This window comes from Balearica regulorum, chromosome 14 (genome assembly GCF_011004875.1).
Source record: "Balearica regulorum gibbericeps isolate bBalReg1 chromosome 14, bBalReg1.pri, whole genome shotgun sequence".
Classification (NCBI taxonomy): domain Eukaryota; kingdom Metazoa; phylum Chordata; class Aves; order Gruiformes; family Gruidae; genus Balearica; species Balearica regulorum.
The window spans coordinates 4,312,816-4,326,209 of NC_046197.1; the positions used below are offsets into that span (position 1 = coordinate 4,312,816).

Below are 13,394 nucleotides of genomic sequence, written 5' to 3' on the forward strand. Positions count from 1 at the left end.
AAGCTTGCTTTATACACAACACTGTTCAAGAACATCATGTTTTGATTCCCATGGTTTCTTTGTGGAAGATTCAGGGATATCTATTGAATTTATTAACATTTGTTAAAGATCATGCATGTGTGGAGTCTTGGGGGTGGGAAAAAAGAAGGTACGTGGTGAAAGGGATTCTTTTTAGACTAATTAAATTTTAATGAAAACAAATAATTGAACATTTTATCTTCCTTTAAAATCTTCCTCCTAGCCTTTGGACCTGGTTCTAATTCCTTGTGATGTATTACTTCCCCAGTCCCCGATTAGGACAGAATTCTTTAGGCTTGTCAAGATTTGAGTTCCTAAAAAAGAAAAATTTCAGGGAAGAAATGCATCCAGGTGTTTTTCCTACCCTAAAGCAGCACAAAGGTCTCAAAACCCTGTTATATTTCTTTTATATATGTCCTTTAAATTGCGCTAATTGAGAACGTGTTTATCTCATCTATAAAAGTTTCAAAATACCTCAATGAGCAGATGTCCATGCAACTTTAACAAACAGTTCTTTATGAATCTCTACCACTGGAACATTACAACAACATAGCAATGCTTTGACAAATCAATTAAAACCCAGGTGTAGACAAAAAGCTCATAAGCAGCTCTATCATTTGACAGCTCAAAAGTACTAATTTCTGTGACTGCAATAATTTGAAGATCTGTATATGATCTTACCAGGTTTTGACTTAGAAGTTCATAGTCAAAAACTTCCTTTTCATACTGCTCTGCAAGTTCTTTGCATAAAGATATGGCTTCTTCCCACATCTGTAATGTGACCACACATTCAAAAAGTAAATCCAGTACCAACAAACAAGTTTTTAATGCATCGCTGTTTAACTACAGTTTTATTGATTATGCTATCTTTAAATTGCAGTCATTTATCAACTGCACATTTAGAATGGAAGACTCAAGGCAATCATAAACTTTAGGAAAACAGATTAATGTAAAAAATAAAAGTGTTTTATGGTTCATTATAGGAAGGAATAAGTAAACCTACTTTATTCTTACAATAAGATAATAAAAAATCACCTAATCTTTCAGATACACTGAAAAAGAAAAGTAAATCACTAAGGTGCATAGCATCCAGAATACACCCCAAGCATAGGAGCAGTGTATGAGGGGATGCCACCTGCCTCTCTAAAACACTTCATTTTTCAAGAAATTCAGAAGCATATATAATCATAGGTAGCCTTGCATATGGACAGCTGAAAGATTACAAGGCTTAGACTTAAATTGCCACTTGCCCAGAGTAGCAGCTTGTTTCTTTCCACACAACTTAATAGTTACCTCTGAAAATTACTGTGAGGAATTAAAGAGCTGCATTGGAAAGACTAGGACACTTTTTCTCATCTGCTATAGGCACTTAATGTACATAGCACAAAAGTGGTCTTAAAGCAGATATATCCTCGAGACAGGGAGTTTCTTTCTCAAATTCTATCAGTCTTCTCATCTATTCAGAATAAAGGAGACAAAAGGGGGTTTCTGAGCATAATTCTCTACTGATGTAAGGTCACTGGTGGTCACACACATTATGACCATTTTTACATGGTGCCACCTACTCCTAGGCTAGACAGTTCTGAACCTGACAGCTGCATTCAGCTGCCTGATAACCTCCTCTGCTGTGTCTGAGGAGAACCTGAATGCTAGGTAGATCAGAAATCCTGAGGATCTGATTATTCTGATACAGTGGGTAGGGACTGTACATTGTAGTTATTTCAGATGCCGACAAAAAAACTTAAGAAGTTATAAATAGCACTGCATTTTCCTGTGCAGCACTGCAGCACCAAAAACTTACTACCTTCTGAATTATAGGAGGGATTTTTGTGGGGGAGTTATGCCTTTATTTTGCAAGAAGTAGTAATAAATTGCCTTCCCCTTTCATACCTTTGGATACAGCTGAACAAAGCACAATGACTTAAAGGCCTGATTGGGTCATAAGATTCATGATCCAGCACTGCAGATTTTTTTCCCTGCTTTCTAGTCCTTTGCTTTATTTCCAAAAATTTCAGCTCTACTGTCATTGTACTGACAGGAAATTTTATTAACAGCTGGGGGTTTTGTTGAGGTTTTTTTTGTTGTTTTGTTTTTGGTTTTTTTTTTAGAGGCTGAACTAAACCCAGGTACTGAACATCAAACTACTACATTTTAAGTTTGGGATATAATTCTCAGACTTCTCTGAAAGAAATAAGTCCATTTTGAACTGTTTGGTTTTTTGGGAGATAATGACTGAATGGTTTAGAAATGCAATCTATGTAGTCTGTCGTCTTTTCCTAGTAAAGGATAGTACATTCAACATTTTTTATTATTTTATTTACTGCCTGACAGTAAAAATACATTACCCCTCAATGTGGTTATTGAAAGAACATGTTCGTATAGAACAGATATACTCTGTGAATAAGCCCTCAGGACACAATTTTTACTTGACCCACATTTCAAAAAGGATTCCCTACACAAACGTTTTATACAGAGAATATTCATTAAATACTACTGTACAAAGGAACACAGTAAAAAGATTTGGCAGGGGGAAGAAAGCTACAGACCTACCTTTCCTTTGTCAAAGTATTCTATGATCTTCTCATACAAATTCTCTTTCAAGTGTCGATAGGTCTGTGAACACTGGAACTCTGTCGACATGACTTGGGGTGCACACTGTTCGTCTGACCACTGAGAATAAAAACACATTAACACACCATGTGATTTGGGGATTCAACATTTCACACACATGGACCCACTCCCTCAAGATCTGGTTCCCCAAGCTCTCCTAACTGTTTTTTTTCCCCCCAGTCTTTTTCACCCTTCCACAAAGAAACTGGAAATGTTTTCATTACCTCTTCAAACTAGTACTGTATTTCATGTGATAACCAGGACTAGACATAACATTTTAAAAACCTGTGTTCCTTCCTGCTCCGACTCAAAAATTTTGGATAAAAATCAATGTTTGAAAATTAGTTAATTTTATTTCAGTGGTGTCATCCTAACCGATTTGGTTTTGATTTTTTTTTTAATTAAAATATTTGTATATATTATCTTTGCCTATACCAATACATACAATATACCTCATATTTTTGTATGATCAGAAAAGTGAAAATGAAGTTTAAGCAAAATAGCACTGTAAAAAGCCAAATTGATATGGTTTTGCACTAAAAGAAATTCCATAAGAAATCTCAAAGTTTTGCTGAAGAACATTTAAATTTTGAATTTTCCCTTGAAACGGAAATGCATCTTACTGACCATTTCTATTGATAATGTCAGTTACAATAAGAATAAGCATTAGTTGTAGTGAAAAAATAATTGCCAGGTACAAAGAAAGCAAACATAATTTGGCAGCGTGATCCATATTATTTAAAATGAAAAGTCAGGTGTTGCCCTGTGATAGCTGGAAAAAATTGTGTTTAATTTTCATCATTGTTATGGTTGGGATAGTAAGAAATTTGCAAAATGGAAATCACAAGTTAAATGGCTTCAGAATTTGCACACAATGTTCTCACTATAAAGCAAAACTATTTTTGTTTTACCAAACTAGTTTTACCAACATGTAGCTTTTAATCACCTATTGAAAACACAATTTTGACAATTAATCTTAATTTTTTGTGACCTACTACAGTATTTTTAACTGGAAACTTGAACATCCCTAACAAAAGTAACTAATATGTAAATATTAGTTAATTAAAAAAGTAACTAATATGTAAACTAATGTGTAAATTGGAGATTAAGACAATCACTTTTTAATTTATAAATCTGAAAATTGGAAAAGCTTATTTATATATTGAGTTTAGAAAAGCTAACCTTCAAGAGCCACGTATGGAGTAGAAGGGTATATGCTGCTTCTGTGTAATTCTCACAATCTAAATGAAGATCTCTTAATTTATACAAATACCTGTTAGAGGAGAGAAGAAGCATTAGAATAGATACTGACATGACTACGATACTGAGTATCAAAAAAGTTCTAGATAAAGTCCGTAATGGAAACCTTCATGGATGTCATGCAGTCACTACCCAAAGAGTCTTTAAGGACACAGAGATGTTAAAGCTCTGTGCATTTGTTCCGACTTTTCTGTGTTCTTTGCACGCTGAAACATTGTGCACAAAAGGAGGAGGAAGAGGTAACTAACCTCCTCCTGTGAATTGCTGTCAGCTCCACCCCTAAGAACCACTAGACTCAAGGTCTAAGTCAGACCTCTGAGTCCATTATTTCTGGCCTGTTACTATAGGTAGCTGCCTTTCTCTGTAGCACTTTTCAACTGCATGTAAACATTTCCCCTGTAAATAGATGTAAGAACAACAGATAACACAAGGTAAAGGAGAAAACGGAAAATACCAGCCCAAAAAGACAAAGCAAGTCCCTGTACAACTTAGAAGGTGGTAGGGGCAGAAGAGTCGTTCTATGTTGCCAGTGTTCTCCTTGATCCCTAGGGCAGCATTGCTGCTACCAGCACAACCACTGCCCATCACGTGAAGCCACTTCTTTTCCAGCAGCCAGAAAGAAAAAGCACATCCCATCCTCTTAGACATACAGCAGATAGGAACTCTGACCCTTTGCTGTAGCAGTTCAAGGCATTGCCATTCCCAGATGTCATCCCAGCTGAAAACGCATCCCCCTCAGCAATGACTGCACCGGGAGCACTGTTTCTCCCTGGCCACTCCAGCTCATAGCTCCAGTTTTAGCTCTGAATCACCTTCGGTGCTCATTTCAGCTCAGGTTCTGGGCTTTGGACTGCAGTGGCTGAGGTGCAGGTAGTTCTGCAGATTTTGCAGAATGAGAGGGGAGGCAGGAAACAGTAAGCTTTTGAACAGCAAGCTTAGCTGCAGCTCATATAGAAAACCCTTGGAGACAGTAAAAGGCCATGTCACATCTGAAAGAATTTGCTGAGAATTTGCCATTATAGCTGTAGCGCTTACAGAAAAATGTTTTACTAGTACTTCTGCATTGCATGTAGTATTGCATATTTAAAGTGACTTGGCAGACTGCACAATTCTACAAAACTGGAATGGTTTTTCTGCCATTCTAAATGTACATTATACCCTCCATCAAACCTCAAATCTAGCTGCCTGCATTTTCTTTATTTAAAACAATAGACAATGAATGGTGGATTATTTGACCAACTAAAAATTGATTCTTGCGGAAAAAAATGCTGCTGCTGAATACATATGATAGATTCCAAATCTCTGAAGGCTAAGCACACAATGGAATAAGGATATAAATGAGGCCAGGGCTACAACAGAGTCATTGTGGACGGTAAACTAACGTTAAGTAACAGAAATCCAAGTACAATAATAAAAACAGAATTCATAATATTATTGCCCTCTCCAGAACAGATCCAATAGAACTGCCATACCTGATATACATCTCTTCCCGGTTAATGTGCTTGTAGAAATTCTAGGGACACAAACATTTACAAGTTATTTCCTTAAGTCTTTTATTAAAACACAAGAAAAAAATACATATGCTGAGGTTTTGCTTTTCTTGCTAGTTGGATAGCATAAGTGATATATTATTTACAGACTATCTTAAGTTTAAACCTGGCACTACTGCTTCAATTAATACTTCAATTAGTTATTAGTATGCACTATACATACACATGTATACTTCTAGTTCATTAATGAAATAATTAGTGAAAGTTTTTCTGTTGGAGCAGAGGAAAACATGGTTAGCCAAATGCATTAACATCATTAATGACATGCTCTGGCTACAGCTGATGGCCAGAAAAGAAGCTGGTATTTATAGAAGTTGATATGTAACACTGTTGTGCAACCTCTGAAGGGACTAATTCCAGGAATAAAGCCCACTTCTGTCACCATAACACACCTGCAGGTATAGAAGTTGCTAAGGCTGTGCAAAATATATGACAAAAATTGCCTCCTGAAGAGTTGCAGAAATTTATACCACATTGCACAGTGATTACTGAGGAACAGAGAGTATGTGAGTGCAATATATATTAACCATCTTCTCTTTCCAACCTTTAAAGTTGACGAAGGCTCCTCTGCAGCTTAGAAGAATTTCTGCGATATCCTCATTACAAAATATGAATAGAAAAAAAGACTGGGTGGCCTAGAACCAGATCAGAGACTCAAATCTTCTTGGCACCTTACTGCAGGTGTATCTTGCCGGTTTCTTCCCCCGATTTAAAACCCGTAATTGTTGAGTTGCTAAGCAGCAAGTGGATTAGTTTCTCTGGCAAAACTCAACTCTGGCAAAAGGCCACTGTTACGTTAAGCCTATCAAAAGGTAAAGGTGTATGAGCAGACTTCCTTATTTATCCACAGAATCAGAGTGGATAAAACATTCAAGCAAAATCAAAGAACTGAGTGGATGTTACTTTCAGGTTTGTGCATATATCCATGCAAATAGACATAAAAATCTCTTGCCTTAGTGATTTAAATCACTACTGAGCATGGTTAACCACTCCTGTCCCCAGGAAGATTTACTTTCACCTTTAGTAAATGGCTTCTAAAGCTCTTCTCCATTCTCACACAAGAATGACAAGAGAGCACATACCAGTAAGTTCACAGTGCAGCTCATGCGGTTGTCCTTGCTTTCATCATTCATCACAGTTCGGTAATCCAGCAGTTTCTCCAAGAGGCCTTTAACTAGGCTGACAAATTTTTCAACCGATTCAAAAATGGTGGGATACTGACGCGCACACTCTGTAAGACTGCAAACAAAAAAAAAAGTTTTTACAATATTGTGAAAATTAGCATCCCATCAGCTGAAGAACTGTTTGGACCTGGAGGCAAATGCTGAATTAAGGTTAAAACAACTGCAGAATGCACTGGAAATCCCCTTCGTGGGTTAGTAATTTAGATATCCAGAAGACAGATGAGATATAAATAAAAAGAAAAAAAAAATGAAAGATTTACTTGTCCTGTCTGAAAATTACTTCAAATTCAAGGTTTTTAATTTCAGAATGCAGCAACCTGCATGCATGGCATAAAGAACTCAGGCCTCTGGAATGCCATGCTATTGCAATAAACATTAGACTTGACTTTCCTCTGTTATCACACAACATAAAACGCAACAGTTATTTGCTCTCTTTGTACAGTTATGTATGAGTAGAAAGTTCAAACTAACATAAATTACAATTTACTAACAAGACATCACTGATTTGCCCTTGAGAAATAAGAAAACCAAGCAATAAACTTTCTGCAGATTAAAAAAAGCAGTTAGTTCTCTACTGATAAAAATATAGGAAAGTGTTACATATCATCATCAGATTCTAGTTTACATTAGCAAAACATTAGCACATGCTGTTTTAATAAAATAGGCTGGGGGTTGGTAAGACCTTGGGAGGGGAGGTAGCCAGGGCAGCTGACCCAAACTGACTGTTGTGGTTTAACCCCAGACGGCAGCTCAGCCCCACACAGCAGCTCACTCACTTCCCCCACAGGAGAGGAAAAGTGAGAAAACTCGTGGGTTGAGATGAAGACAGTTTAATAGGTAAAGCAAAAGCTGCACATGCAAGCAAAGCAACCCAAGGAATTCATTCCCCACTTCCCATCGCAGGCAGGTGTTCAGCCATCTCCAGGACAGCAGGGCTCCATCACGCATAACGGTGACTTGGGAAGGCAAATGCCATCACTCTGAACATCACCCCCCTTCCTCCTTCTTCCCCCAGCTTTATGCGCTGACCATGACATCATACGGTATGGGATATCCCTTTGGTCATTGGGGTCAGCTGTCCTGGCTGTGTCCCCTCCAACTCCTTGTGCACCCCCAGCTACTCGCGGGTGGGGTGGGGTGAGGAGCAGGAAAGCCCTTGGCTCTGTGCAAGCACTGCTCAGCAGGAACAAAAACATCCCTCTGTTATCAGCATTATTCTCATACTAAATCCAAACCACAGAATTGTATCAGCTACTAGAAACAGAATGAACTCTATCTCAGCCGAAACCAGGTCACTGACCAACAGGATATTCCACACCATATGATGTCTGCTCACCAATAAAAGCCAAGAGAAAGGAGGAAGAAGGGGGGACACTCATTATTACAATGTTTGTCTTCCAGAGCAACCGCTACACATAGTGAAGCTCTGCTTCCCAGGAAGTGGCTAGACATTGCCTGCTGATGGGAAGTAGAGAATAAATCTGTTGTTTTCCTTTGCTTAAGTGCGTGGTCTTTGCTTTTCCTTCATTAAACTGTCTTTATCTTGACCCATGAGTTCTTTTCCGTCTTATTTTCTTCCGCCTCACCCCCCATCCTGCTGAGAAGGGGAGTGACAGAGCAGCTTGGTGGGCACCTGGTGTCCAGCCAATGTCAACCCACCACAATGCACAAAGTAATTACATCTATATTTGGCATATTCTATTAGTAACATATCAAAATCACCATGTATCTCACAGGAAAATAATAAAAACAAGCTAACAATTCCAAATTATCCCTGACACTATGCTGTGTGCTTAAGCTGCGCAGTTTCAATGTCACATTATTCTTAATTCTGACCTCTCAGTGTTTCATTAACAGCACTCAATTTATATGCAAATATGTTTAATAATTTATCATTAATCTTTAAGTACAGTATTATTTTTAACTTTTCATTATAAATTATTAAGTTTTAATTAATTGCAAAAATAATTTTTTACTCCTCAGAATTATTTAAACTTTCTTCAGAAAATACTGATTCATAATAACTTAAACTGCAAAGAAATCCTCAAAGCTTTGGCCTAGAATGGAACTTCAGCAAAGTACCCAGTATCAAAGTTCTAACTCAAAGTAAACCCAGCACGTAATGTTTATTCCTTTGATTGTACAGATCCAACATAGTTATTTTGCTGAGACAGAGGGAGTGTGTACATGCATGTCTGAAAGAACACTTATATTGTACAAGATGCGACAAAGGCTAACAGATAAAACCAGAATACTTTAATCGCTGTTGTCTGACTAGTCTGAAACAATAACCAAAATATTTAAATAATTATTGAAACATGGATTATGACATTAAACATACTGTAAATGGAACATTAAATACTAAAGGTTCTGAAGATTTGACAACCAACAGAATAGGCCGAAGCATGTTAAGTGATATTTGTGGAAAAGAAAATAAGAAAGCTTGAGAATCATATAGGGGACTGGAGTACTGTACAGTTCAAATGGGCTTAGTTTACATATGTAGGTGTCAGAAACAGGATGCTAACAAAGGAAAGCACAGGCACTGTTTAAGTGACTATTATGAATTTTTGCCATAGGTTCACTTGGAGTGACAGCAAACAAGGCAGACCTGTGAACATCTCTTGACTGTGAAATGAACGTGAGTCACCAAGGCATCGCATTTCTTTCCAACACAAGTAGAAAAACATTGCCATAAACCACAAGCTATTGCTAGATCTCACCCAGGATATAGTACATAACTCCAGTCACTAAAGAAAGATGAACTGGAGTACACATTGAGAACTACAAAATGAACAGAAGAGAGGAATACATGCCTCATGAGGGAAGATTTAAAAAGTTTACAAGTCTTGGTCATCTTTATACAATAATCCCAATAAAAAGGACCCATAAAACTTTAGAAGATTTTTTTACCCAGGAGGGAGCAAGAAATCTTTGAATTTTTAAATTGACCTTAAAAAAAAGTTTTAAAATAAAAAATATTTCCAATAAAGTTCAAGAAAACAACTGCATAACATGGGCCACTGCAATGATGGGGAATTGGAAAGCTTCCAAACACTATTTTGTGTTGTGCATATATTAGTAACTAAAACATGCCAGAACTCGTTTTCTGAGCCTAAAGACAAGCGGCATAGCACAACTTGTACTCATATAGCTAGATTCTCCTCCGTTTCCCAAACCAGGGTAGCCTTGTCTGTTCTGCCTACTGAAAACAGCCTCTCATCTGTTCCATGTTATCCCAACTCTTCCTTGGTGTTGTCCAGGACAGCATTCATTAGCACAGGTCATAGCCATGCCATGGCGCATGCCAACATGTAGGACTATGGACAAACACAAGGCAGTGGTTTAACTTCTGCTGAAGCTATTAGTTTACTGGGTTTATTTATTCAGTTTTAATAAATAAAAAATATTTTTTATTTATTTATTTAATATTTACTATGAAGTGACATCTGTAGAAATATGGAAATCTTGAAGTCTTGTAGAAGGTGAGACAGTATCAAGGGAAAAAACCAGATATGTCCAAGACAGAAGGATACCTTGGAAAGGCAGGAAGATCAAATGCTACGTAGTATGTTTGATGAGACTATTTAACTGCACTCCTGAAAGATGGGGTTTAACTGGATAGGCACCTGTTCTTTAGAAACATATTTGAACACAAGAGTAAACTGCAAACAAGACAAGCAAATGGTGTTACACAGCTCAGAAAAAGTAAACTTCAAAGAACTTCATGCACAAGATCTGAAAGAAGCTTTTCTCTTTGCATTGATAAAGTCTCAGTTTGAATACTCTCTCCAGCTTTAAGGCAATGTAGTATTTCAAAATAGATGTAGACATTGTAGGAATGTCCAGATAACATTCCATATGATAAACTGAAATACTAGGGTTGTTAACCCTAAAGAGAAGACCAAAGGAAACTTGACAGCAACTTTCAAATTTATTAAAAGCTGCTGCAAAGAAAAACAGAATAAATGATTCTTCATGTCTGGGTAAACCAAGAAATAATTGGCTTAAACTAAGGCAAGGAAAATTTAGTATGGATATTTGGAAAAAAAAAACTTACTAGCAGCAAGGAAAGTTTAGCACTGCAATAAATGTCCACTGTGTCAGCTGAATCCCCAGTATTAGAGATGATGAATTGTAGCGACAGTTAAGGCAGGCATCGCAGCTGAGGCTTTGCAGCAGTGTGATTAAGAAAACTATGTACATGCAGGCCTGGTTTGGGTCATACCAAGAGCTAGTCTGAACATCTCTGTGTCACCTCTTAGCTATCCTAAGACTTGAAGACAAACAGTATATGTTCAAAATTGAAAAATTTGTTTATTGCTCTCAGTTTACATAGCCGTTGCATGTTAGGAAGTGAAAGAGACAATTTTAAAACTTTATCTATCCTTGCCAGTGTATCACTTTCAAAGAATAGTTTTATATTGCCTAAAAAGTGTCAGTACTTTTACTTTTTTCAAGTCTGCCTCTCTATTTTATCTGCCTCCTCATAGGACTGAAATTAAACAGACATAGTGAACATGTAAATGATGTTTCTTTTAAAATTTACTATTTAATTAGAACATAACTAGATATTATTTACATAAGATAACATTTACATATTATTATTTGATTATATATTTCAATATTTTTTACAAAATTATGTTTTCACTGAAAGTAGACTTTTTTTCTTTTGTGGTATTCACAAAGATTGCATGCTCCACCTGGTGAGGGATGTGACTTTGCAAAGATTGGTACCCCTACACAAAAATATAGTACATACATACAAGGTAGCAGGCTTTGAGAAAGTAAAAACATACACACTCAACGTCACAAAGCCTGTATCGATTTTGTCGGGTAGCCGAAGTGCTACAGCATTTTTATACTTAATAACTATCAAGGTCATCAATGCTTGAGAACGTGTATGATGAGCAATGTACTTTCTGCTGTTACAGTCTAAGGCACAAAGCTAGGAACAAGTTCTCAGAGGCAGGGTGAGGATTCCACCGCTGCCCGATACATCACACATGCAACCTGCTACGAGCAAAGGCACAGCTATTAAGTCTGAGAATAAAACTGAATGTGGCCAACAAGAGGAGGAGATGCTCTATCAGGCTTTGGGATTGCTAGAAATAGAAATATATTTATTAATGGTAGCACTTCACAATATTCTCATTCCAGGATAGTCACCTTATGTAAGTTCAAAGAATAACCTCTTAGAGTCCAATCTAGACATCAAGAAAACCAAGTAAGACATTTTAAAATACCTTCTTGTTAGTGTGAAATAAAACCAAGAAAAGTTATAAAGAAAAATGGGGAAAGACAAAAAAGTGGGGTGAATATTTGATTATCTTTGCTTCAAAGTTGGACAGAGAAATGCAGGTGAAGTATAATTTCTTCATAATTTAGCTGGAGCACAAAATCCTAAAGAGCAACCAGGAAAATAGTTTCAGTAAGCAAAACTACAATTCGAACCAGGTTTACTGAAACAGTGTGCTATTTCCAGTCCCTTCATAAAAAAAAGCTGATCAGACTATTTTATTTTTAAGCAAGGTTACAAACTTGAGGAGTGGGAACAATAAGATACAAACACATCCTGAAGGCATTTATTCTCACGCACTACTTACATGGACTCAAACAACTGCATGTAGTGTTCATCCCCACGTCCTCCTTCCACCTCATGGTCCAACTTCAAAATGATTTCATTTTCAAACTAATAAAGAAAGAAAAATCAAAACACCGAGCAGATATCCAGAGGTCAAACACATTTCAATATGGCATCAAAAGAATACCTTTGTACAGTTATATCACACATTCCCAGGGTTAAATGCTTGAGTGCATTCCAGTTGAATAATGCACATCTGACTGTCTTTAGATACTTATTTCTTAGTACAAACTGATAAAATAACCTGAGGAAACAGGCTTACAGTGTCTGTATTATGGGTCTTCATAGAACATTTCTAATTTGAAATGCAGAATTTCAGAGTAAGTAGAATCACTTTTATCACCCTGAGAAAATATGAACAATCTTAGAGTATACAATACCTTATTTAATTGCTAGTTGTTAAGTCTATCTAGACTCTAGGAAACTGGCATATAAACAAAGACAGCAAACAAGCTATTTTTGTAGTTAAACGCAATTCATTCCCCCTCTCTGCATCATTTCTTCAATTTTTATCTACAGTTGTGACACTGCTTCATTTGGAGCCATCAGCAGCCTTATTTCTCTACTTGTAAGGTCAAAAAGCACCATTTTCCCCTCTCTGAATAGGAAAGGAATCTATGCAGTCTGTGTGCATACAAAGAGATAAAACCCATTCATATTTGTCCACTGGTCACACCTTGTTAGCTATCACTAGTCAGCCAACTCTTAAAACTCCAAGGCTTCCAGGTTTCTTTTGATCCCAAACCTAGCTTACAGAGAAGCACCACATCCCACTCTGCAGAGTCGCTCTTGAAACTTCAACCTAATTATTGGGCTCAGCCATTCCTATAATAAATTTCTCGAAGCTGGATATCTGAAGATGTTACCTATATTATTTACTTGCCGCTGCTGTTACACCCTGTAACAATCTCTTGTATACTCTTCACGTAGTTTTACATAATTAACCAAGGGAACAATATCCCCCAGTATTTAGAAAAAGATATTTTCAAAGTTTGTCACACAGGTAAAGAAAAAGTTCTCTGGGAAACTAATGCTAACGTGCAAAATTGTTATTACAAATATGCATGCAAATTGTCAATGACAATAGCTTGACATCTTTAAAGTGTAATAAACTCCAGCAACGTTTCT

The 13,394-nt window shown here is 36.9% G+C and overlaps 1 protein-coding gene across 1 annotated transcript in view; it reads right to left on the reverse strand.

Moving 5' to 3' along the window:
* DOCK2 (dedicator of cytokinesis 2) overlaps nt 1-13,394 on the reverse strand; it is a 204,163-nt gene that overhangs the window by 23,201 nt on the left and 167,568 nt on the right. The window contains exons 34-39 of the mRNA XM_075766092.1: nt 12,229-12,314; nt 6,521-6,677; nt 5,361-5,401; nt 3,811-3,901; nt 2,569-2,688; nt 700-789 (exon numbers count right to left, since the gene is read on the reverse strand). Coding sequence (XP_075622207.1) covers nt 700-789; nt 2,569-2,688; nt 3,811-3,901; nt 5,361-5,401; nt 6,521-6,677; nt 12,229-12,314 — 585 coding nt within the window. The remainder of the gene's footprint in view (nt 1-699; nt 790-2,568; nt 2,689-3,810; nt 3,902-5,360; nt 5,402-6,520; nt 6,678-12,228; nt 12,315-13,394) is intronic.